The 25,052-nt window shown below is 45.7% G+C and overlaps 1 protein-coding gene across 2 annotated transcripts; it reads left to right on the top strand.

Moving 5' to 3' along the window:
- The first annotated feature begins 670 nt into the window (after window positions 1-670).
- LOC132335604 (matrix metalloproteinase-24-like) lies at window positions 671-22,348 on the top strand. Of its 2 annotated transcripts, none has more exons than XM_059862333.1 (7): window positions 671-1,277; window positions 3,655-3,803; window positions 9,741-9,857; window positions 11,809-12,113; window positions 19,683-19,981; window positions 20,330-20,446; window positions 21,951-22,348. In XM_059862333.1, the coding sequence occupies exons 1-5, from the start codon at window positions 819-821 to the stop codon at window positions 19,742-19,744; spliced, it is 1,092 nt and encodes a 363-aa protein (XP_059718316.1). In that variant the 5' UTR covers window positions 671-818; the 3' UTR covers window positions 19,745-19,981; window positions 20,330-20,446; window positions 21,951-22,348. The 2 variants fall into 2 exon arrangements, with proteins under 2 accessions (XP_059718316.1, XP_059718317.1); XM_059862334.1 differs by having other exon boundaries at window positions 19,430-19,981.
- The last annotated feature ends 2,704 nt before the right edge of the window (window positions 22,349-25,052 follow it).

Raw genomic sequence — 25,052 nt, 5'->3', positions numbered from 1 at the left:
AAAAAAAAGATCAGTTCAGCTTTGTAGTGCATTTAGGTCACAGTACGGATTCTGGGAAGGGTCTGACAGCTCCATGTCAGCTGGCATAGACTGTGTTGTTGAGAGCATAGGATTGTCTCTGCAGAGAAATGCAATGAGGTTTACAGAGCAGAATTGCAGGAGCTCAGTGAGAGTGGGAGGAAGGAGTTCTCTGCCCAAAGTCCTGGCAGGGGCAGATGGTCAGAGGGGACAGAGAAATGGAGTGCTGCCTGCCTCCATCCTCATAGCCCCTCTGGTTACACAGTACGCCCCAAATGGAACATGGGTTTGTCATTCTTATTCCAGGACAGGGCGTGAAAAAAAGAAGAAAACTCAGAACTGAAGCAAGAGTGATCTTGCTGGGCTGAAGCAGCAGAGGGAAGATCTTCTGGCTGCTGGTACTTTCCAGTGCTTACCTGGCTGAGAAGAGGTCCCAAGGTGCCAAGCTGCTCACGGGTAGAACTGGCTGCCTGCAGCGAGCAATACCCTCCCTGCAAGCAGACCGAATTGCCGGGGAACAGGAAGGAGCTATGATTCGGCCTGGCTGGAGAAAAGGGCCCCTGTAGCCTGTGAGAGATGGGGCTGGTTGTGCAGGTGTCAGGGGGAGTCCTGCTGATCCTGATGTGCTGGAAGTGTCCAGGGAAATGGCGGTGCAATTGGAAGGAGAGAGACTGGTGAAGTTCGTGGCTGAGCTTGATCCGCCGCCGGCTACCTCTAGTACATAGCAGTTCATCTGGGAAGGCCTTCCACAAGCTAGAGCTAGTAAATATCCGCACGGCACAGCCCTCATCCCCTCAGGAATGTCCCTGCTGACTGCCCCTCCAGCCGTCCTGCTGTCGGCTACCCGCAGCTGGTATCACGTTCTCTCCCGGAGATGGTCACAACGAATAACCTTTCTTAAGAAAACTTTGCATATGCCACGCTTTGCCACACGCCGGCCGGTCACGGCGACCCGCGGCGCACTCCCCGCGGGGCAGCCCCGGGCCGACCGGCAGAGGAAGCATCGGATTCCGCTGCCCGCCTTCCCTTTCCCTTTCCTCTTTCGCCGTCCCTCTTCCCCCTTCTCCTTCCGGGCAGCCGCGCAGCCGCAGCCGCGGCGCCGGGGCCGGAGCGCTCCGAGCGCCGCTGGTGCCGACCCGGGCCCGGGCCCCGCCGGGGCCATGGCGCGCTGCCCGCGCCGGGCGCTGGGCGCGGCGGGGCCGCTGCTGCCGCTGCTCTGCGCGCTGCTCCGCGCCGCCGCCGACACCAGCACCGGCCGGGTAGGTCCGCGAGCGGGGCCGGGCGGCGCCGCGGCTGCCACCGGCGTCCCGGGGCCGCGATGTGCGCTGGCTGTCTCGGGGTGGGCCGGAAAGCTGGGCGGGCAGCGGTTCCTCCGCCTCCTCCGCCAGAAGATTTCCATCATCTCCCGCACGGCCGGGCTGAGCTCGGGTGTGCGGGCACAGCTCCTCCGGCCGTGCCTCGGCAAGTTGGGACCCGCCGGAGAAGCAGCCGTGCTCCTCCAGTGTGAACATAAGCTTCGGTCTCCGGGAGCAGCTTCTCGGAGTGTCCGGTGGCCATCGGGGGGTGCCCCGTTCCCGCTGCCGCCTCCGAGTGCGGTCGGCAGGGAAGGGGTGTACGCGGGGGCAGCCCCGCTCCGGGCTGTTTTGGTTACTGTGCTCTCGCTGCTCGAGGGGAGCTAATGTTGGTTATAATGGAGTGTCCCAGCATTGTTGTGCTTGTCAGAGGCCAAGGCAGGGATAGCAGATGGTCTTGGAGCAGTTTTGCAGCTTGGCTTTGTCTGAAGCCATTGGTCATGTCTGTGTTTAGTAGCGTTGTATGTGCCCTCGATGAACTTTGGCGTGCCCGATCCACGCTCTCGTATCGCTTCCCTACCCCGTCGGGAGCACTGCCTCCAGCTCTGGGGCTCCTAACACAACTCCATTAAGGAGCTGCTGGTCCAAGGCCAGAGGGGGCCATGGAGATGTTCTGACAGCTCGAGCTCCGCTGCACTGAGGCAGGCTGGGAGAGCTGAAGGTGTTCACCTGGAGAAGAGAAGGCTCTGAGGAGACAGTACAGCCCCTTCCAGTGCCCAAAGGGGCTCCAGGAGAGCTGGAGAGGGACTTTGGACAAGGGGCTGGAGGGCAGGACACAGGGACTGGCTTCCTACTGCCAGCAGCCAGGGTTAGATGGGATATTGGGAAGGAACGTGAGGGTGGGGAGGTCCTAGCACAGGATGCCCAGAGCAGCTGTGGCTGCCCCATCCCTGGAAGTGTCCAAGGCCAGGTTGGACAGGGCTTGGAGCAACCAACGAGACCATAGTGGAAGATGTCCCTGCCTATAGCAGGGGAGTGGAATGAGATGGGCTTCTAGCCCTTCTTTGATACTTTCTCCTGCTTTGGAAGCAGGGCCCTTCCCTCTCCCTAATGGCTTCTGGCATCTTCTTGTTGCCACAAAGAAACAGGGATTGTTCTTCCACTTTTGCTTCTCCTGACTTGAGCCCCTTTCCTGCTGCTGTGTTATGTTAAGGGAGAGCAAGCATCTTCCCTCCCCCTTCCCTGAGTGATCATGTCAGTGGGAGAACAGGTCATGCAGATGATTTATCAGTGCTTATGGGGTGAGGACTGTCCTGTGGGTCAGAGCGATGGGGGAAAAGCTTAGAGGATATATGCTGGTCTCATAATAATCCTGGTCTAAGAATTGAATCAACCAGAAGAATGAAGCGCTAGGGAGTGTGCGTGAAAAGTTATGGGGAAAAGTTCAGGAAAACAAGCTTTCATTCTACTACTGCTATTATTATGATTGTTGTTGTTCTTATTGTTACTGAATATTCTGATTTCTCCTCATATCAAAGTGAGGGAGGGGAAGACAGGAGAGGAAAAAAAATCCTGAATAATTGTATGTTTTTGAAAATGCTGTCCTTAGCATTTTGACAAGTTTGATATGCAGTTTTATATAAGGCTGCATTTTAGGGTGGAGGCAGGGAAAAGGGACAGAACTCCTTGAGGAGAGTTGGCTGTTTTCCTGTTCTGACAGTTGGCTGGTGTTAGCTATTAGCTGAGGAAACACCCACCTAATCAGGTTGTTCAATTTTTTGTGTGTGTTTTAGGTTTTTTGGGGGGGGTTGTTGCTGTTGTTTGTTTGGTTGGTTTTGTCCATTTGGTTTTTTAGAATTAGTCCTGTTCTCATTGCAAGTGCAAAGGTGAACTTGTGTTTCCAGGGATTTCTCAGGACTTTTAAGCTGTTTTCTTGGAATGATGGTCCAGAGACAGCAGTGGGTAGTGGGCTCTTGGGAGCTTGCTGCTGTGGGGACTGAGGACTCTCGTGATGGCAAGAGCACAGGGTGCACAGGAAGTCCCTGGAGCAAGAACAAAGCTTCTTGGGCATTTCTGGTGCTCCAAAGACTTAAGTCTGCCCCAGTTGTTCAGATGATGCTCATCTCTAAGTGGCAGGTCTGCCTTGTCCTGTCAGGACAGGTGATATTAAGCTGGTCTTCAGCCCTTCCTAGGAATCGTCTGATATTACCAAACCTAACCAAAAAAAGAGAGATGGCTGAATATTTTGGGCTAGTTTGTCACTTTTTCTTTTGAGGAAATGTTCTGAACTGTTATGTTGAAAAACTTACTGTGGCATCTTACCATCTGTTTCTTTCTTTTTCAGGGTTGGTTAAAAACTTATGGCTACTTACTTCCATCTGACAGCCAAATGTCTCCCTTGCAGTCAGGAAAAGCTGTGCAGTCTGCAGTTGCCACTATGCAACAGTTTTATGGAATCCCAGTAACAGGAGTTTTGGACCAGACAACTATTGAGTAAGGTTAATCTAGGCTGTTTTTGTCTTTCTCTTTCTTAATGCACTGTCATATTTCAGTATGAAATATGTATTTCATAGTGACAGTATTTTTTATGAGTGTGAGGAGAGGCTCTTGTTACTGTTGTTCTTTGGGCACAGATCCCCATTGCTCCTGCACAATCAAAGTGTGAATCCTGTGAGCTTTTGAAAGTGGAAGGCATCAAGGGTTTAATTTACTTCCATCTCGTTCTGAATTCAGGTTAAAATTCTGGCTCCAGAAACGGCTTCTAATCTATTTCCTAATTAATTTGATTTGTGCATCTCCACAGATGTTATTTGTGGAGATCCATAGTTTGAATTGAAGTGAGTTATTGGAGTCTGATTACAGTAGTCAAGGCTGCTTAGCTGCCCACAGTTGCCATTTGTTGGACATTGGATGTTCTCTGCTCTGTGTTGGCCATGTGTTGTTATTTGTGATCTGGGTTTTGATAGCTCAGAAGCATTGGTGTAAATTGCCAGGGCTGGAGAGGATTTTTTTTTCATCTTCTCTTCAGTGTGGGCTCCAAAGAGTGGTGTGGCAGTGGCTCCTTGTCTGGCTGCCAGGGTGTCGTGTAGTGGCTGGATCCATCTGCTGCTGGTCTGGGGAGCATCTGCTAACTAAAGCAGAATGCAGAGAAGGTCTTACTAAGGCTTTCTGGGGAAAAAAGCGTCTCATGGTGAGCAAAAAGAGAAAGCCCAGTGGAATTTGCTTGGGCCCTGCCTGTTTGTCCCTTGCCCTTGTTACATTAGGAGACCCTTTCACAGCATGCTCTGCCTGGTTCCTCATCTCTCCTCATAGAGCACACTGCTGGCAAAAGGGACATGGTAGCCCAAAAGAAAGGGCCATAAAGTAACCAAATAATGTAAAGAAGAAAGTTGCTTGGTTTTATGCCTTCCAGACTGCAAGAAGAGGGAGAAACAGAAGAAATTATTGAATTGGACAGGAGAGGATCCTGCTGGACAAGGACTACCTCTCCAGTGAATGTAACATTCCCTCCTTTAGCTCACAGGAAAAGCCCCTTGTTCTCCATTGAGGGACAGAGAAAATCCTGTATGCTTTTCAAATGAGTTGAAAACAAAGTGCTTTCTTTTTAAAGGTGGGGATTTTCCATCTGAGATCTCTTTGCCATTAATAACATGGTTTGTAGGTGAATGCTGAAGCAGAGCCATCGAGCAGTGCTGTGTGTGTGCAGTTGGTGTGTAGAAGCTTAGATTTGGGATGCTGATGATTTGGAAAGGGGTGGGGAAAGAAGGGGCTGTGATATTGGGGTGCTAGTTTGGAAAGTTAAGGAGCTGCTTCTGCTGCCTTGTGGGTGACAGGGGAAGGGCACAAACTGTGAGTGGGAGTCCCTGCTTTAGTAAGTAAAAGTTTTTCTGAAAGAAAGAAATGTGTTGCCCACATTTTATGACTTTGTATTTGTGGGCAGGGCTTGATCTGCCCATGAACACCCAAAGGCTGATGAGTGAAAAACCCAGATGGTTCCCTCTTCTGAAACTCAAGTCTCGAAAGCTTGAGACCTCAGCTCCAGCCAAACACTGGTGTGCTTTGGAGGCATGTTGGGCTGCTCTGCCTCCATCTGTCCTGAGCCAGTGGGTCCATATGTTGTATGGCAGGGGGGAATTTGCCTAGAATTTGCATGAACAGAAAAAGAGGTCCAGATTGCTGTTAGCAGTGAGCCTGTCGTTTGAGCTGGAGGGGCATCTGCCTGGGCTGTGTTGGGCTGTCACTTCCTCAGACCTGGTTGTGGAAGCTGGTTGTGGAGTAGAAGGAAGAGAGCTGACAAGGCAGGCTGCCTCCAAGGGCTTGAGCATTTACTAAGTCATTGTTTCAGTCTGTGTTAGGAGTTTTGAGATTGCAATTAGGAATTTTTCTGTCACTTCCGTCAGTGTCACAAGTTCTGTCTCTTTAAAGTGACTTTAAGAATCAGAGTTATTTACACTTAGTATGGAAGCCTAAAGTTTCTCATCTCCTTTCCCACATGCCCTCAGATCTGGAGCTTGCTTTTTCCTCCAAGATTGGTACCCAAGCATGTGGAAACCACCATGCAGGTACTGCTAGTGGGAGAGGAAAAGAAGCATCACCACAGGTGATGCTTTTCAGTACCCAAAAGGAAGTTTGGGTGGGGATCCATTCAGCAGAGGATATGTAGTTTCCTGTAAAGAGTGCAGGGAGAATACATAAAACAGCCTCCTCAGACCCTGCAACTGATGATGCCTCAGCAAATTTTGTGTCTGCCTCAGCTGGTGGGTTTAGCTGTGGTTTTGTGAGCAGCTGAGCAAGGATATAATCCTGGAGTGTGCTGGAGAGAAGGCACAATTGTGCTGAACAAAAGTGGTGATTTGTCTTTGTCATGGTCAATCCCATGGCTTTGGAAGGAACCAAGACATGATCTTACTTGTGTGAAGAGTCTTGTGCTTTGTCCTGAGCCTGTTGTGCAAGTCTCTCACCTTGGGCTGCACCACAGCTGTTTAAAGATACCACTCCCACCAGCTCAAGAGTAGGGGATTGAGAGTGACAGCTCCCTCTCTTTAGGAGAGTCTTGTGAAAGGCTTGGAGCCTGAGCTGGGGAGAACAGCTGTATCTGGACAAGAACTGGATGTCACTGCTTTTGGAAATTGCTTGTTTCCTGATGCCAAGCAGCTGGAGGAATGCAATAGTCTGTGCCTCAGAGTGCCAAGTATAAATTTTGATGATGCAGTGTTACTGCTGTTCCCATTTAAAAAAAATAAGGATGGGGGAATCAACCCTAAGTATCTGAATCTTGCTGCAAATAATTGTCTTTTGTTGTTTCTGATGTGATGATTTCCCCTAGAACATAGAGTGGGGTATTCAAACTGCTCAGTAGAGAGTGACTATCATAAGGCTCAGCTACAGATGATTAACAGCAGCAAGCTACAGCTTTGTGGATATTTTGCCACAGACCTGCTCTGCTGAGAGGAGGAGAGATGGCTGGATTTGTACCATGTGATTAGAGCAGGGCGCATATGTCTGGGAAGTAAGTTGAAGCAGGGAGCTGATCCAAATAAACATTCTCAGCTTGACATTAGCTCAGGCTGACGACAGCTCGGGTGCTGCTGAGCTCCAACCAGGTAGCTGAGCTCTGTTCCTTGGCTTCAGACAGGCAGTATCTGAGCTCTGGAACAAACTGTGGAGAAATATAGGGGTTCAGACAAGCCTAAGTGAAATTGGGTTCTTATATAGTTTAAATACTATATAATGAGGAGTGAGGGGCCATGGGCAGCGTGAGTCTCAGTAGCTCTACCTTGGAAGCTTTGGCTCAAGAAGTGCTTGAAGCCCCAGGAGTTGGGATTGCAGCTTCCTCTGGAACAGCCCCATGCTCTTGCGCCTGTACCTGGAGCTGGCAAACGGGCAGGGAATTTGGCTGTTGGAGGGAATCCACTTTCTGTGGGGTCTCTGTGCAGTTCTGGCTTAGATAATAGTGGGCTGAGCTGTGTGGGGGTGAATTCATGTGGCCAGCTGGGCATGGGCAAGTGTTGGGAACTTGGCAAGGTGTTCTTACAGGAAACAGATGCTGAGGTGTGAGGTTGTGCTGGTGTGTCAGCACTGCCCTGGACAGCCCCAGTGACTTCTCTACACATGCAGGCTGGTTTGGTAGTACTGCTCTGTTAATTCTTTATCTTCTGGATGATACTAGTAAGGATAAAACAGAAGGTCACTTTCTGACTACAGTCAGGGCCTGATGATGGTGATGTTCAGACTACTGGAGTTCCCATGAAGCTCAGGAGGTGAAAACCTGATTCAGACTATGGCTTGTGTAAGGTTATGATGAAAACATTGTGTCATAACACGTGAGTGGGACTGAAAAAACCCCTGAAAACTCAGGAAATATCTGGGAGCATACAGGTGACAGTAAGCTTGAGGTCTCTTTAGGAAAGTGCTAGAAGCAATGCAAAAGAGCACAAATAAAGGACACTTGGAAAAACACAGTGTGTTCAGGTTGAATTGATATTTTGAAAAGCAAATCTTAGATGTACTGCTTTTCTTTGAAGGTGGCAGCAGTTGTGTGGGCAAGACAGATCCAATTTCCACAGGTTGCCTGGATTTCTGAAAGATGTACAGTGCTGATAAATGTGAGGTGATGTAAGTGGGGAAGATCTGTGCTGGCTTTATATACACAGCTTGGGTTCTTGTCAGGTACAGTGCAATGTGTATAACAGCTCTCATTTGCTCTGTTCTTGGTGGGGAGACAATGACAGATGACTGCATTGAAATTTATAAGCAACCAGAATTACAGAGAGGAAGTGGAATCAGGAAAGGGCTGCATGGCTGCCTGAACAGGGAGCAGGTGTGTGTGTTCTGAAAGAATTTTCTGGCGAGGCACAGTGTCTGTGTGTCTGGTTGGTTTTAATTGAAAAGGTGTCCTGACAAAAAGTCTTGTAAGCCATCTTCTGGTGATGGGAGACTCTCCCTTCCTGAAGGTCTGGGGTTAATATTTTTTAGTGAATAAGATGTACATTGTTTAGGCACAAGCGTGGACTACTTGCCATTGGCTGGCTGCAGTTGATGGAGGAATGTCTGCATTTGGAGGCCAAAAGCTGTCCCCTGGGTAGCCAAGGATGTGGGAGAAACCTTGCTGAGGAGGGGGGACAGAATTTGGTGTCCTGTGAGAAATGGGCCAGCAGTGGCTAGAATGCTTTTCAGTGGGATGTCCTGCAAAGTGTTCTTAAGGGCTTTGTGTCCCTTGCCTTTGCCATCAGAGTGAGTGGATCAAATGCATGAAATGCCTGAAGAAGTCCAGTGGCTGAGGCAATGCCAGTCTGCTTAGGGAGAGACTGTGGCCAGAGACTGCTTGTGTCATTTCTGGACTCTGCTCTGCTGTCCTGGGATACACTGCAAAGTCTCAAAGGATGTGACTGGGGGCCTGTGGAGACTAGTACCTGCAGTTCCTCAGTCTCTGCCCTTGTCTCCTTCCCAGCTGCCACATGCACTGATGGGCAGATTTGTTCCTCCATAAGCCACCTCTGGCTTCTCTGGACCACGTCCACATGAGCAAGTGTAATTTGAGGAACAGTCTGTTTCTCCTTGATTCTGTCAGAGAATCATTGAAGGAGCATCTTGAGTTCATCTACTCCAACCCTCTGCTAAAACAGGGACATCTAGAGCAGGCTGCCCAGCACCATTTCCAGTTGGGTTTTGAATATCGTCAAGGATGGAGATTCTGCCACTTCTCTGGGCAACCTCTGTGAGTGTTTGACCACCCCCAAGCTACTTTAAGAAAGGAACAAAAGATCTGTCAAGGCTGGAGGTAAAGCAGGTAGGGAAGGAGGGTGGACTTCTGTGATAATACTGCCTGGATCTCTGTGCAAGGGACAGCATCCTTTGCTCTTCCAGTTCACTTGGCAATAGAGTCTAGAGTTTCCTACATCAGGAGTGACATCAAGAGTCAGGGGTTATAGGGAGAACCTAATGGAATTTGGTGTGTGTGACCCAGAGACTGGGGGGATCTGTTCTGGTCCTTCCAGGTAGAAGCCTTAGTTATTGTCTGGGAGGGTTGTGTTTGCACTTGTTCAGTTTTACCTAGTGAGGTATGAGCTAGGTTTTTTTCAGTGGCACAGGACCACTTTGTCAAATGGAGAGTGGATCCAGTAGGTGATAGGTGAATTTGATCCCAGGGGACACCCAGCTGCGATTTTGATTTGGGTCTCTTGTGGCATTATCATGATTAAGCTCTTGTTGAGCACAGGGACTAGTGAAGTGGTTTTGGTGTGTGGATTGCCAGCAGAGGTGGGTAGCACAGCCCTGTGCAGAGGATAAACCTGACAAAGGAAGGACTGAACCCTTCTTGGTGGCAGCACTGGCCATCTCTCAGAGGTCTTCCAGTCACCCCCTGAATTGTTTGGAATCTCTTTTCCAAACTCTTAGTGTAGCTTGTTGTTTTTTGCCCTTTCCTTGCAGGTGGATGAAGAAGCCTCGCTGTGGAGTTCCGGATCATCCCCACCTGCGCCGCAGCCGGAGGAAAAAGCGGTATGCACTCACGGGCCAGAAGTGGAGACAGAAGCACATAACCTACAGGTACAGCCCCCTCCCTCCCCCTTTCTGATGGGGCAAAAATGGTCTGTACTGGTTTGGCATGCAGAATTTGTAAGTGCTTTTAAATTGAAACTGGATCCTCCCTGTAATGTCCAGTCTGGGCTTTCGTTCTCAGAATGTGGTGGGGGAGAATGCTGTCAGAACCCGGGCGTAACTGAAGAGTCTCTTATCAATTAGAAAATAACTGATCAGTAAAGGCACCTGGATTGCAGCCATCAGTTGTGTAATTTTGGTAGAAAAATCTTAGTAAAAGGCCCTTTTTCTTCTGTTAGAAATCTAAGGCTCTAGCCTTTAGATCATGGGTCACTTTTAACAAACCATTAAAGCAAAAGGAACATCACTGTTTGGGGACGAGATGCTTTCTCCTTCTACTGATTTGCAACATTTATTTTTGCAGAGGTTTTACTTTTGCTCCTGTAGTAGAGCTCTTGCTTTTATCCAGGCTTAGGCCAGCTGGGGTGAGCTACGGGTGTCAAGGGAGGGTTGCAGAGGGGCAGTTGTTTCCCAGAGAGGTGTTCTGAGTCAGTCAGGCTCGGAGCTTTTGGAAGGCAGTTGCTGAAATATGGTCGGTGGAGGTTTCTGGCAATAGGAATGTCACTTCAAATTAAAATTAACTCACCCTCTAGTTGAAATTGCAGCCTTTTAAATTTTTTGGAGGGGGAAAGGAGATTGTAAAGGAGTGAAAATTAGAGATGTAGTCATTAAGGAGGAGATCTGGGTAAGACTAAGTCAGAAGGAACGTGTGGGGTGAAGAGGTAGAAATGTGAGTGACCAGCATGGGAAAAGTACCAAAAATGTGTAGGAAAGAACATGATGGAGTGAAGGAAAAGAGGATCAGAAACTGGGGCCCTCTGTCTCTTCTGCCAAGAATTCTGAGAAGGGAGGAGGATGCTTCAAGTAACAGTGAAGGGCTGCAGAGACTGGGAGGAGGGGCTAGTTCAAAGCTTCCACCAATAGTAATTGTTTTAACTCAAATTGTAAAGGGACACCTTCTGTATGCAAAGGTCTGAGAATCAGATCCTTCTTTAACCTTTTTCTGGACCGTAGGGGAGAGGGGTATGGAGACACATAAATAAAATAGATCTTAAGCATATGCATGGGCAAGAGAAGCAGCTTGGCAGATGACTGCACTGCTGCTCTTGTCAAACCAGTAGTGTTTAGCTTTCCAATTTCTGTATTTGTTGTGTGCATTCAAGTGATGGGTGTCTTGATTCACCTCTGAGTGTGTTACAGTGGGTTTATATTAAATCAAGCCAGCTTCATTAAACACTGAAAATTGTTCCCATGACATAGATACTTTATATTCCCCTAGTCAAGCTTAATAGATCATGAGGCTATTATGTGCACATGCACAAAACATCTCATGAACAGCATTTTTAACATTTTGTTTAGAATTATGGGACATTTATGTGCAGTTAAATGCCCCTTACTCTCCCCAAACTCTGTATCTTTAGCTCTCATGGACTGGGCTGTACAAAACTGGCAGATCCATCACCCTTATGAGCTCTAGAATATTTTAAGTGGTTTGGAGAAGGAAGCAGGTCATATAAGTAAGGTGGTGTAGTTTACTGGAAGTTTGTTTCTCAAAATGAATTTTAGTGGTCCCTTTTTTTTCATGTAGTAGATTCCATCTCAGCATAACTTCAGACAAAATCTGAAGTAATTAACATTTTTAAAAAAATTTACTCAACTGTCTGCACCCAGATTTGAAAGGTTTTTAGGAAGTGATCCAAAATCAACCAAAGAATGATGAAGGTTCTTGTTAAGGAACGTAGAATTCAGAGCAGGGTGGTAGTTCTGTGGGTAACTTTCTTTGTAGCAGCAAAACTTTGCAAGAAACTTCCTACTGGAAGTTGAAACTGTGTGGTTGTGTATTGATAAGTCTCAAATGTATTCTGCAAATTGAAACATCCCTTCTTTCTCATTCCCACAGTGTCCACAACTACACCCCCAAGGTTGGCGAGATTGATACGAGGAGAGCCATTCGTCAGGCCTTTGATGTTTGGCAGAGAGTGACACCACTTACCTTTGAAGAGGTTCCTTACCATGAAATTAAGAATGACAGAAAGGAGGCAGATATTATGATCTTTTTTGCTTCTGGTTTCCACGGAGACAGTTCTCCATTTGATGGAGAAGGTGGATTCCTGGCTCATGCTTACTTTCCTGGACCAGGAATTGGAGGAGACACTCACTTTGACTCAGATGAGCCATGGACCCTGGGAAATTCTAATCATGATGGTAAGAGTGCAGGTCATCTTTCCCAACAAGGATAAGTTGGTTGCAGACACACTGACAGGCTTTCAGCTAGAAAGTATTTGCTTGGTGGAGCTTTCACCTCCCATACAGTGGTTCACATGCTTTCTAAATACATATTCTATCTTAAGTGGGAAAATAATAGTATTAATTTGTTTGTGGCTGTGCATGCTGTGAATTTTAGGAGTGAACAGAACAGTGTGTCTGCTGGCTTCTTACATCTCTCAAGATTTGGGCCTTAATTGCTACAAAATCCACAACTCTGGGAGGAAAAAGATGAATAAAATAGTGTTGAAATTGTATCAAATGGAATACTTTCCAAGGCCAATTAAAGTTAGTTGTAAAGCTGAATAGAAAGTTGAGAGTAAAGACATTTGAATTGCCAATTTGTTTTGATCCATATTTGTTTTCTCACACTCTGGAATTCCTTATCCTGTCAGAGTTTGGGGCTGGCTGATCAGTAAAGGGAGACTGATGATTGGGACAGCTCTTTTTATCTGATGAAGCACGAAGAGTTTCTGCATCTTTCTAGCTTTATCTTACTCTCTAAAGGCAACGAGCCCTTTCTGTTCTGTTTTCAAATCTTTGATTGAGGATAGTGATGCCTTGTAAAAAGTTTAGGCTGATAATCAGAATTTCATGGTGGCCTCACAAAATATCTCTCCAATTTCCACAGTCCTAATGGTTTGGGAAGAACAAGGTGTCTTTAAGCCTTTAGGGATTCAAAATCATGTTTTAATATTTTGATAAGGACTGAAAGTTTACTTGGATTGTAAATATGTCTTGATTTTTTAAACTATATAAAAGCAGCAGTGTTGTTGTGCCCATGATGCCTAAGGACTATGCAGAGGTGATGTCTTTCATAGGCCAAACAGTGTTGTTTTAAAAGAAGAAAAACTTTCAGGCACACAAGCCGCCTTCAGAGCTGGCTTAAAGGTGACAGCTTGCTTTCAGACTGCATTGCAAATGGGGAAAATCCCTCAGAGTTGTGAGTTGGTATCAGATGATCTCTGACAGGAAATGGAGCTGTCAGGTTCACCAGGGAGTGCTGACTTGTAGGAAAGCAGAGATGAGACGATCCTTGTCTTTGCAGGGAAAGGGGAGCAATGTTTCCTGGCATGTGCAAATGACTAGAGGAGGTGTAGGCTGAGAAAGGGAGGTGGGGTATGGAGAGGGGGAGAGTGTGGAGACTGTGGGAAATGATAATGTGACTGAGAAGCAGTGTTTTGCTGCCTTGAAATGTTAGGAATTTTTATTCCTAGGTTTCTGGCTGGAGGGCTCCCTCCAGGATCAGGAGTGACAGACAGGGACTGAGTGGTTACCATGTGAGAGCTGCAGCAGTGAGGCGTGTTTGTGTGTGTCAGGGCTCTGTGCCACTTCATTCTGGCCTCAGCAGTTATTTGAGCTCAGCTGTGGGAGTGTGGGAGGCCCAGGTGTTGGATATGACTTCCCAGGAAAGCTCATGTATGAGACCTGGGAGTGCTGATGTCTGGGGTAGAAGGTCCTTGCAGGAAGGTGGAAGGGAAGGTTTTGACGAGTTGTACTTGCTTTTTTCTATCCTCATTTTCTGCACAAAAGACTTCCTTCTGAGATAAGCTTTGCAAGGTTGGGAGGCTGCTTAAAGACTGGCAGGGATGGCTCTGCAGAAAATATTCCATCCTTTGGTAGGATGTTCCACCACAGGTGGTCACTTCTTCCAGGATTTTTTTGGATGCATATTTTAGGATGGTGTTTGAGTGCAGTGCATACAATGAGTAGAGTGTCTCTCTTTTTATAAAAGCTTTTTTAATGCTGTTCTTATCCATGTGGCTCTTTCAAAAACATGATGTATTTCTCTGCTGTTCTGAGTGACTGTCATGAGTGGTGTCCTCCAAGTTCATGAATTGGTATTTGAGGGGCTGGTGTGCTCTTTGTGTAAGAATTGATAAAGGATTTGAGATTTGCTTTCCAGAGGATGTCACCTGTGCATTTGCTTTCAGATTACTGTGCTGCATAGACTGGGCTGCACAGGCTCTTTTGAAAAGTCACCACTGAGGATGTTGAGAATGGTGGGGTTGTATTTGACCCTTCCATCTGGGGCAGTGTTGATGGTAGAAAGGGAATTTGATGTTTTGAGGGTGATAGGGGAAAGGCTGTAGTCAAAGCATTATAGACATGTTGTGTGAGGAATTTGGTTTTGCCTGCATCCTTTTCTTTGGTGTGCAGTTGTGAAGGTGTTCTGCTTCCTCACTGGGTGATCCAGGCCTCTTTAGGGAGGGGTTTCCTTCTGTTTCACTATTCCTTGTCACTGGAGCACTCATTTGCTTCAGGTTCTCACCTCTGATGTGTTCTACTTGAAATGCTTTTAGGAGGGCTTTGAAGAGTTTCTTCTTGTCACAGGTTTCCTGCTCAGTTCACTGCCAATTTTCATTGAAAATAAGTTATTAGAGGGGACAATATCATCTGTTTAACAGGAAGTGTTTCTTCAAACGTGGTCTTGCTTCTCCTTAAGATATGTATTTTGTGGCAACAGGGTTGATCAGTCTCGAATTGAAGACGCCTCAGTGAAAGAATAAAAAAAGCCCTAGCAGAAAATCATTAGCAAAGCTCTCATTTATTCACGTGCAAAAAAGGAACTGGTTTGGCCATTCAGTGTCTGTTCAATTATTATAAGAGTCTTGAAATAAGATTGAAGTAACAATGATATCTTTTCATCAACCCACAAAATACCACAGTGGAAAATATTCCACTCCTGACAGGAATGTGTCTTGGTTGAAGGGGAAAATTCAGCCGTCTACCTTGGAGCTCTCTTAGCCTTGCAGTTGTGAAGGTAAATCTCTTGTCCACAGAGCAGAATGCTGAAACTGGTGCCGCAGATCCTTAGAACATTTTGCTGACCTCTTACCCATGTAGTTTTATGACAGTTACTCCAGTCTGAATCCTTGCTTTTGTGGGTCTGCATCTGTTACACTGTATTGTGGCACCTGCAGAGGTCCAGTCCATCTGTGCTTGGAAGCAGCTGTCACCCCCCAGAAGAGCTGCTCTGCAGTCTTCACTAGCAGTACAAATTATATGGATAAAAGTGAAATTTTTTACAAGAAACTTCATCCAGTCAGGGAAAATAAGAATCATTTGAGCAGATCTTTCTATGCAAACAGCCATGTCCAATTTGTATATGGAGAATGTGGTGTGTCCTGTTGATGAAAGCTTCTGTCTTGCCAAGAGGCCTTGTGGTAATCCACTGGGGTTATTGACAACTTTATCATCCCAGCTAGGATATAGTTAGTTGGGATTTACATACTCATTATCATTTTGCATCGTTATTATTATACTGATTTTGCCCTTTTGGACAGCATGGCCACTGCCATGTCCCTTAAAATTATTGGTGTAATCATAATAGCTGGGATGCTGTTGGTTGTCCCCTTGAGCCCTTGGTAACAGGGGCACATGCACCAAGCCTTCCGTTTTCTTCTGCTGTGAAGAATGACCCCTGCACAGGCTTTCAAAGTGAATGCAAAGTTTCCCTCCCCATGGATATTAGTTACAGTTCCACTCAGGCATTCTGTTTCTTTAGCAGAGGAAAACTGTACTTTCAATTTATGGTTGCTGATTTATCTTCATAATTGTACTGCCTTCGCTGGCATTCTCCTAAGTAAGCTCTGGAAGATTAATTTAGATAATCTTATGATGAAGATGGACAAAACCAGGTAGGAAGCTGAACTCCTGGAGCAGCTCTTATTAACTGGGACCATGGGATAAAGAATTCGTTTGTTTTCCCGTGATAATGTTGATGAGAGCAGCTGGAAGCATGAAGCAGAACATTGGAATTTGGAGGAAACAAGGGAAATCAGAGAAGTGATGCAGCAAACAACACGCAACTGGCAAAGAGGGGGCACATTTAGAGATAAATCATCTACACAAGCACACACGAGGAGCAGCTGGCATGGTCACAGTGGTGGGGACTGACCTCGTGGTTCTCCTGGAAGGTGCTCTTCAATAGGAATGAAAGCAGCTCTTGGCTGCCTAGCTGGTCCCAGGCTTGTTAGGCTTTGGTGCCTGGCGCATGGAGGCAGGTGAAAGCTGTGTTTGGAGTCCCTGTCCTTCAGCAGGACCTGGGCTGTGGCTGCTCCCTGGCCAAGGGGCCCCTCTGGGCTGCTCAGACACAGCCTTTGGACACCTGCGCGTGTCAGCACGGGCTCAGTTCCCAAGTGCTGGTTTTGTCAGAAAGAACACCTGACTTTCCTCTCCTTTCTTGAGGTTTTGGGCATTTTTTACTTGAAATGTGCCGTAGCAACAGCCAAGCAGGCTTTGAAGTGCCCACCTCAAGACTCACAACACCGACACGTTGCTCAGGCAGCAAAAACCTGAAAGGGGTGAACAGACTTGGCAGTGCTGGGGTTTCTCTCCCTTGGCTCCTAACTTGGCTCAGGCAGAGAGGAGGTGCATGAAATACATTATTAGCTGGCCAAATTAAGTACTTAGTAGCCTTTATGTGGAAATAATCATTATAGATATATGTAACTCCAAAGACAAGTTGAAAAGGAATCCTGAGTGACTGAAAGTTAGTTCTGTCAGTTTAAATATCCACATGGCACATAACAGCTCTTACACACCTCTGACAACTCAAACATTATTTTAATCCAGATTAATTACAGAAAGTAAATTTTTATCTCCAGTTTAACATTACAAATAGTATTTATAATAATCCCAGGCAAATCTCCCTTCTGGTGTTTTAAAAGCAAAAATACATTGCTGTTATGCATGTCACTAACACCATACCACTAAATCTGTGGTGTCTGTCAACCCCCTGCAGGTCGATTAGAGAATCTTTTTAATACTAAAGTGAGGTAAGACCTGGGGTATCCATACTCTGCCGGGGATCACTAGATTTTATTTCTTTAACCATGCCCAGAGTTGGCCTTCAAGACCCTCCCTATCACCTGTTGTCACGTGGCATTGTAGGTGGGAGTGTGCTCAGGGCAGCCACTGCAGCTCCTTCAGGAAACACCAGCAGCTGATGAATTATTTCTGTACCAACTCCAGTGTGGCTCAGCTTAACATTGTGTGGTCACTGTACAGACCATAGGGTTCATCTTTCAGTGCCTCTCTTCCACACCTGTAGCAAGTTTTCTCTGTTAGTGTTGGATGACCACTGTGGCAGCTTTTTAGATGTTGGCAAAAAACAAATCTTATAATTGTTCCAACTGATCGTGTCCCCCACAGATGCCAGTGGGTTCCTGCGGAGGCTTCTTTGGAAAGCTTCCTGTTCATGGCTTCTGAGAGAAAGCCAACCAAAAATACTGCCAGAGTTTGCAAAAAGCAGTATGGGAGATGAGATTTCACAGGTCACCTTCAGTTAATTCAGTGCTAATTCAGTGCAGGAGCTTCTGCAGAAGCTCTGGAGGAAAAGGGCCTGCACCACCTTTGGAAAGGTCCTGGCAGCCACAGGGCAGAGGAACTGGACAGCTTTTTGCCTGTGATTCTACCACAAGGAGTAGCATTGTTTCAGTGGACATCTATCTGAACAGCAGAGCGAGCACTCCTGGAGTCACCATCTGGCCATGGCATATGCTCAGGAACCTGACCAGGTTTTTCAGGACAGCCAAATATTGTCTAGGCTGACGAATGTGAATATTCAGCAAGGATCTGAAGGAGAAAATTTTGATTAGGGTAGCTAATTTTGGAGCTTACTGACAGCCAGTGATCATGACGTGCCTGTTTGGGGGAATGCAGAGCTTTAAGCCAACATTTCATTTGCTGATCAGTGTGTTCAAAGCACTGTCTTCACTAGAGGTTTACTGTTTTCTGTCCTGGCAGTATTAACATCACAAACCTTCTTGATTCTTTGGACATTTGTATCCCTGTAAATGAGATGAAACCAGGGGAGCTGGGCTTCGTCAGCCCAGTGAGGAGAAGGAGGATGGGGAGGAAGCATCTAATAAAAGTCTTCCACCTGAGGAGGTATTAGAGAGAGGAGGGATCCGCACTCTCTTGGAGGTGGAGGAACAGAAAAAGGAACAAAAGGCAAGGGGCACAAGCTGCAACAAGAAAAACTCCACCTGGGGTGTCAGGTACAAACTTCTTCATCTGCAGAGTGGTAGAACTCAGAGGCTGCACCTGGAGAGGTTGTGGGGACTCCATCCTTTGAGGCTTTTGGAACATGGCTGGATGATGTCCTGAGCAACCTGATGTAGTTTTGAGATTAGCCCTGCTTGAAGCAAAAAGTTCAACTTGGTGGCTTCCAGCCATGCCTTTCAGTCTACATTTTTCCATAATTCTTTAGCACTGCCATAGACAGAATTTGAGTTCCTAGAACTTGAAAGCAAATTGTAGTTACTTCTCATGGCAGCTCTGAGCCATAACAAGGTATTCAGCTCATAAAATTCTCTGTTTCTGTCAGCTAGTGTCCTTCTAAAACCAGGACTGTTTAACATTGAAATCTTTCATGAGGGAGGACTGGTGATGCTCACAGGTGCGTGAAAAGGTAGCTGGCAGTATTTTTTGCCAGTTGCTTGATCCTTTTGAAGAAGCACCTCTGACTGTTCCTTTTTTTCATGCCTGCATGTCCAAGGTTTCTGGAGCATTGACTAGACTAATCCTATGAACGTAGAATGTATGTTAGAATATCCAACAGATTCCCTGGATTAAAGGGGATGTATCAGTAGGTTTGGCTTTTTCTAGGTGAAAACTAGTCATACAATTCTTCATTATCAAAGACTTCCAGGTGTTTCTAGTCACTTTGGAAACATTGATGGCTAAACATTATTTATCCTATTTGTTTTGTTTGATTACACTTGTGATATTTTATTTTATGGGGCGAGGGAACTGAGAGGAATGCAGAGTATCCAGCTGTAGCTTTGTTTTTGTGTTTGAGATTTGCATTGGCATCCATTTTCCTAGGTTGACTCTCTGCTCTCTGCTTGCTCACCACTTACCTGACTTGTGCAAGTGCAGTGCCTGCTTGGAAAAGAAAATGCACCTTAACCCCTGTACCTTCAGCCAGCAAATTGCCAGAGCTTGGTAGTCTTTTCTCCTTGATTAATTCCTGTTTCCTCTGCGTCGTGCCTCGCTTTGTCTCATTTCTTTCTTATTTTACCACTTTTTCTCATGTTCATTTTCTATGGAGGTACTGAGGCTGGCAATCTACAGAGTGTGAATACAGTGAGTAACTCACAAGAGAGAACATGTGTAATTTTTAGTGCTTTTTGGCTGCCAAGTCGATTTTTAATTTTCTTTCTTTGATTTCTCAGATACAGAACATCTCCACATCTAAAGAGTTTTGTTCTAACAAATGGCATTTTGAATCCATCATTATTTTTCAGGCTTTTGACAGTGTTGTTGAAAATGAGCATCAGCGTTTTCCAGAGCAAAAACCAGAGCTGCTTTGAAGTTACTCACGTGTCCCTTAGCACAGAAGACCTGGAAGGCTTTCACGTACACGTTGGAAGTCAAGTGGGGCATAAATTGTATTAAAATTTCAATTTATTCTCTCAGGCCTTTTGATGATACATCACCAGGTCATACTGTTGCTTGGTATTTTGTTCATTGAAGACCGGTTCTGTGTTTAATCTCCAGGACATACCTACTTAACGCTGGTTTCATCCTGTAGCTGCTTGGAGAGAGACTCCATCCCATAAGCCAGAGCTCTCTCACATCCTGTGCTAATGTTGAACAGATTTGAGCAAGGATATAGACACATGATTTCAAGAAAGCCAGCCACAGTAAAAAGAAATCAAATCAGGCAGCTTAAATCAGCAGCAGTTTGAGATTGCACCCCTGTCCTGTCAACCTGAAGGAGAAGAGAGGAAGCCCATCAGCACATGGGGAAGATTTCTGTCTTCAGATTCTCCTCTCCACCCCTGGACAGCCTCTCTGTAAGTAGTGATTTCTTTTGGTGTGTTTGCTGTCATTCTTCAAACGTGGCAGTGGCTTCACAATGCAGGCTGGATTTTAAAGCTTGGCAGTCCTAGTTATTGATTACAGTGGGATTCATTAATAAGGGTCACCTCCAAATTCCAAATTTTCAAAACACTGTACTTGTAAATACACCTGATGGTACTTGTCAATACCTGAAGTTCACAGTCTTCTTTAAAGAAAAATATTATCCCATTGCACTTGTTAGTAGTCATTCAATATACAAAGTAGCAATATAGTTATGTAGGTATTTGGAGTCCTATTGATTTATGTATAATCAAAATAAAGTATTTTACTTCTTTTAACAGAGAGTGAAATACTCTGGGATTCACAGGAAAGAGCCAGTAAGAACCAAAATGGTGTGTCATTCCCTTAAAAAGGAAGGGAAAAAAAAGTGTGAAAAAAAACAGGTCACAAGAATCAAGGTGAGCCAAAAAGTCTCTTTTTATCATTTTCCTTTTATAAAGCAGAAACTGATGATGTGAAATGAGCCAAAACTGAGCCATGTCTTTAATAAAGTTGTGGCATTCCACTTGCTGAAGGGCAGAGGAGAAAAACAACAGGCCATCAGGAAGAAAAAAAAATAAAAATAGAGGAATTCTTGAAAAGAGTTTGCAGGTCATCACGGGCAGAGGTGGATTGTAGCGTCAGGCAGGGAAATGGCACCCAATACTTTGGATTTTGACATCACACATGAGCAGCAAACTTGGGAGGTGCTTAAATTTCTTCTTTCTTTTCTCTGCTCTTTCTGAAGGAGAGCTCACAATTTGAAAACAGTTTGACTAATATTGCCTTCTCTACCCAAATCCACCAAGAATATGACTCTGAGGAGGAGATCTTTTCCATCCCAGCTCTCTTGTGTCTCAGTCCTGCTCAGTCTTTACAGCCCCATCAGGAACTTCTGTGTTAGGGGAGGACAAAGACAGAAAGTCTCCTGCTCTAGAGAACACCCTGGCTGTGGCACAGAGCTGCTCTTACAACTTCCACAGCAACACTTGCTCTGTTGCCAGCATCAGGAATTAAATATTATTTCAACCTGATGGGCAAAAAAGTATTCCAAATGTCACAGACTGGATTGTCCACACTGCCTGTGCCACGTCCTGGGGTTTTTTAGTTACCTTACAGTGTTTCCACAGCTGGGTCAGGACTGAATTCTGTCAGTCGACTCTTCTGTGTTTAAATACTTTTAAAATACAACCCATAGCTCATTTTCAAGACTGATTGAATGAAGGTCATACCTACATTTCTTTGTGTTTCTATGATTTTTTTTTTCTTTACTGTTTTACCATCTGTTCTACCAAATTCTCTGCTGGTATAGGCAAATAGGAATTCTCATTTTGGGTTTAGTAATTCTTTGATATTGAATTGTTTATGGAATTACAACCTACATTTGTGAAAGATGGGTTTAATTTTTCAGCAGAACATGCTTGCTCCACTGACTGTCAGGCTGCTGAGCAGCTGAAATGGCACAACTGCCCCTCTCTCTGGCTGCCACTCTCTCAGTTTTGGTCTTACCATTCCAGACCATTAGTTTGTATTTTTCCTCTGAGTTTCTACAGGAGCTTGTCCTCACAGTCCCTTCTGGCATGTCAAATAAAGCCCAGCTTGCACCATTGGTAAGGTGTATAGAACAGCTGCCAGCCCTGATTTGCGCACTGCTTTTTGGGCAATAAAGGCAAATTACCTTTCATGTGGGTAACATGATGTGTTCTTTGTCCTTCTGCAGTCCCTTGGTCTCGTGGGGATCACTTTAACATGGCTGTGGTGCAGTTGCTGTTAAAACTGCAGGTCACTCCTTTCTGCAGGGAAGCTGTTCAGACACTTTTCAGAGTTTTCCGTAATTCCTTAAGAAGCAACACATAACAATAATTGCTTCTGAACAAAGGGACACCTGTATTTCTTTTTAACATGTATTTTCTTCCTCTCTAGATAGAAAAGCTGTTTTCCACAGAATTCCACAGAGCACTATCACCCTTTCTTCAGGGTCTTCAGAAGATTGGAAAGCTTTCCTTGAGCAGAGCGTGTCGTGGAGGTGAATGGAGGAGCACAGACAAATCACATGTTCTTCTGCTGGACAGCTCAGACCTACCTCAGGTCTGAAGATGCAAGAACCAAGGCATAGCTTAGAGTAGCCCTAAAGCTTCTTTAAGTTGTGCTTGGGCAACAGTTGTCTCTACATGGCTGTTGGGGTAGAAGGAACATAAGCATGTTTAGTTCACGCCATCTCCTCTGTAACTACCTGAGGCATGCTATTGTCACACACAGTCAATCATCTGACTTCTTAAGGATCATTCTTACTTTAATAAAATTTCAAAATACAACCCTCATATGTCTTTTTGTGTCTGAGTACGCTGCAATATGTAGATTTGTTGGTAGAGTGATACAGTTCATAAAGGATAAAACTAGCATGACAAAGAGCAGAGATTCAGTCTCTTTTCTGCTCTTAATCAGATATGCAACATTACTTGTGCTTCTGTTGTCTTAGAAGCTGTGTCCTGCATTTACAGTCCCCGGTGCTCTCCAGAGCCTACCCACAGGCACAGCTGTGCTGAGGGATTAACACTGATGGCAGTGACTGATAGCACTGCCCTGATGGAGTCTGTGACCTGCTGCTGTGTGCTGACAGGCATTTCAGCCACCTGCAGGAATTATTCAATGAGGTACGTAGCCAAATAAAGTGTTTTGGTATGGATTTCCATAGTTAAAAGGAATGACACTGTACAGGAAGGCATGTGCTGGCAACTTCACAAAGCAAAGCTGTCTCAAGGTGTCTGTTACCTATTGATTGGTTTTTCCCAAAGAATCGGGAGGGGTGGAGTTTGAGAGTTGCAGGAAGTTCATATGTAAACAGTGTATCTATGACTCCAGTGTTCTCTGTTGCAACAAAACCATGTGTTTCTTTATTCTGCAGGGAAAAGTAGAATGTTAAAACAATTTGAGAGTCCTTTCACCAAAGATCTGGGTTTAATGTGGGATTATATTGCAGTTTATCCAAAGTAAGGCAGCTCATCTGGGAGCACACCAGCTAATGAGGTTTATCCTGAACACACATTGTTTTTAATTAAGAAAATTAAACTTAAACCTATGTTTTAAGTTGTATAGAACCATTGAGCTGGATGTAAGGTAAGTAGTGTATTCACCTGGTGTGTCATCATGATAATGGAGGATGCTTTTATAGTGCTATTGGTGTGTCCTCAGTTGTAATTTTCTGTGGTGATGACACTGTGCTGGTAAGGAAAACACATCAGCAACTTCAAAACTAAATTACCTGTGTTTCTTTGTGTTTAGTATAGCAGCTCAAGCTATTTCACTCAATGAGCTGACTTGCTCCCACCAGTTTCACAGGGTCCTCCTCTTTCTGGTGCTCACTGGTGGACTTTTGGCTGCCTCCTGAGAACTGGGAAAGAGGAAGCTCAGGCAGGTCTCTGACCAGACCCGTTTGTGACGTACAGATGGTGCAAATGAGCAAAAATTGTTGTGTTCCTCTTGGGACTGTTTCCTCCAAGTAGACATCCTTCTTAACCCTACTGTTTTTTACCCAGGTCTTGGGATACTCTGAGTGCCAGTTTTTCTTGTTACTTGGTCTTGGGGGGGTGGGTTGAACAGCAAATTAAAGAGCTCTATCCCACTGCTTGACCTTGTTTCCGTAGCAAAGAAAGCACCAAGCTATGCTGTTAGTTCTCCATCTGAATCTTTCTCCAAGAGGATGGAGAACTGGGAAGTCAGAGACCTTCTTGTATGTTCAAGAACCAACAGAAACCATGTGGGAGGTACAAGCTCCTTTCCAGACTTCTCCAGCTCAGCAGTAGGTGAGAACACAGAGAGCCCTCAGAGCCCCAGGCTGAGTGCTGTGGAAGGAGAGAACCACACTGGTCGTTTTATACCTCAGTATTTTCTTTTTAGAGCACATCCTAGCCTACCCCTTCAAAAGGAACAATGTGTTCTCTTCCATGCTATGGAATTCGCTACCATTAGCAAATTAAAGGCAACTTGTTGCTTAACAATATTATTGATTGAGTGACCCTTCAAGAGAAAACAGGATGATGAATCCAGAGCTGGATTTTTGAGAACTCTGGGCTTCTGAAATGGTCTTAAGACTTCTTCCTCCCATCTCCTCCCATGGAATGCTGTCTCACTTGTTCTCTGAGAATGATGTTGTAGTTTCAGTCCTGAAACCCCTTTAGAGTGTGCAGCAGGATGGAGAAAGGAGATAACAGGGGCATGCTGGAAGGAAAAGATCAACAGATGTGTCTGGGAGGAGGCTAGAATAGAAAGATGAGGGGATTAAACAGTGGTGAGAAAATTTTGGCCAGGGCAGGGAGCAGAAGGAGAGGGAGCTCTGTGTGCTTCTGCCATGACTGCCTTCAGCAAAATTAGATGAGAAGCAACCACAGCACTGAGAATCAGGGTACTTGGGGAGAACTAAGAGGAGCTTCTTGTCCTGCTTTCTGTGGAGGTCAGTTCACTTCCTAGGAATTCTCTTGAGCTCTACTTCATCTGCTCCAGCCATTGCCCCAGGTTTATCCCTGCTTTGGTTTGGGTGGTCTCCTGGCCATGGAGGAGGAGAACTTGTCCACTCCACTGCTGTCCTGCCTGCTGTGGCTGTGCTGGAACTGGGATAGTTCATTTATTTGAGTTTCTTACCTCTAGTTGCAACAGAGCTTCCCAGCCAACATTTTCTGTGCTCTGTGACATCCTCACACACAACTGCCAGCCAGAATGGTGGTTTAAAACTGGACAGCAGCAGCTGTTTTCCAGGGCTGTTTTTCCAGGAACAAGTATTTCCTAAGCACAGCGGGAAAAGGTGTGTATCTGTTCCATAGGGGAAGAGCTGGCTGGCCTGACCACTGTGGTGGTTGAGGTACTTCTTCAGGAATGAGCCTTCATCTTGCTGATCATCACAGGACTCTTACTGGGTATCTCACTGGTGATCAAAGAACAAACAGCCATGATCTGCTGGACCTGACAGCTGAAGAAATCTGGGTAGTGCGAAGATCAGTGGCATCCTTGGCTGCGGTAACCGCGAGATGG

This window comes from Haemorhous mexicanus, chromosome 18 (assembly GCF_027477595.1).
Source record: "Haemorhous mexicanus isolate bHaeMex1 chromosome 18, bHaeMex1.pri, whole genome shotgun sequence".
In the NCBI taxonomy this organism is placed as follows: domain Eukaryota; kingdom Metazoa; phylum Chordata; class Aves; order Passeriformes; family Fringillidae; genus Haemorhous; species Haemorhous mexicanus.
The sequence above is the reverse complement of the archived record's forward strand: the minus strand, read 5'-3'. Positions and strand labels throughout refer to the sequence as shown.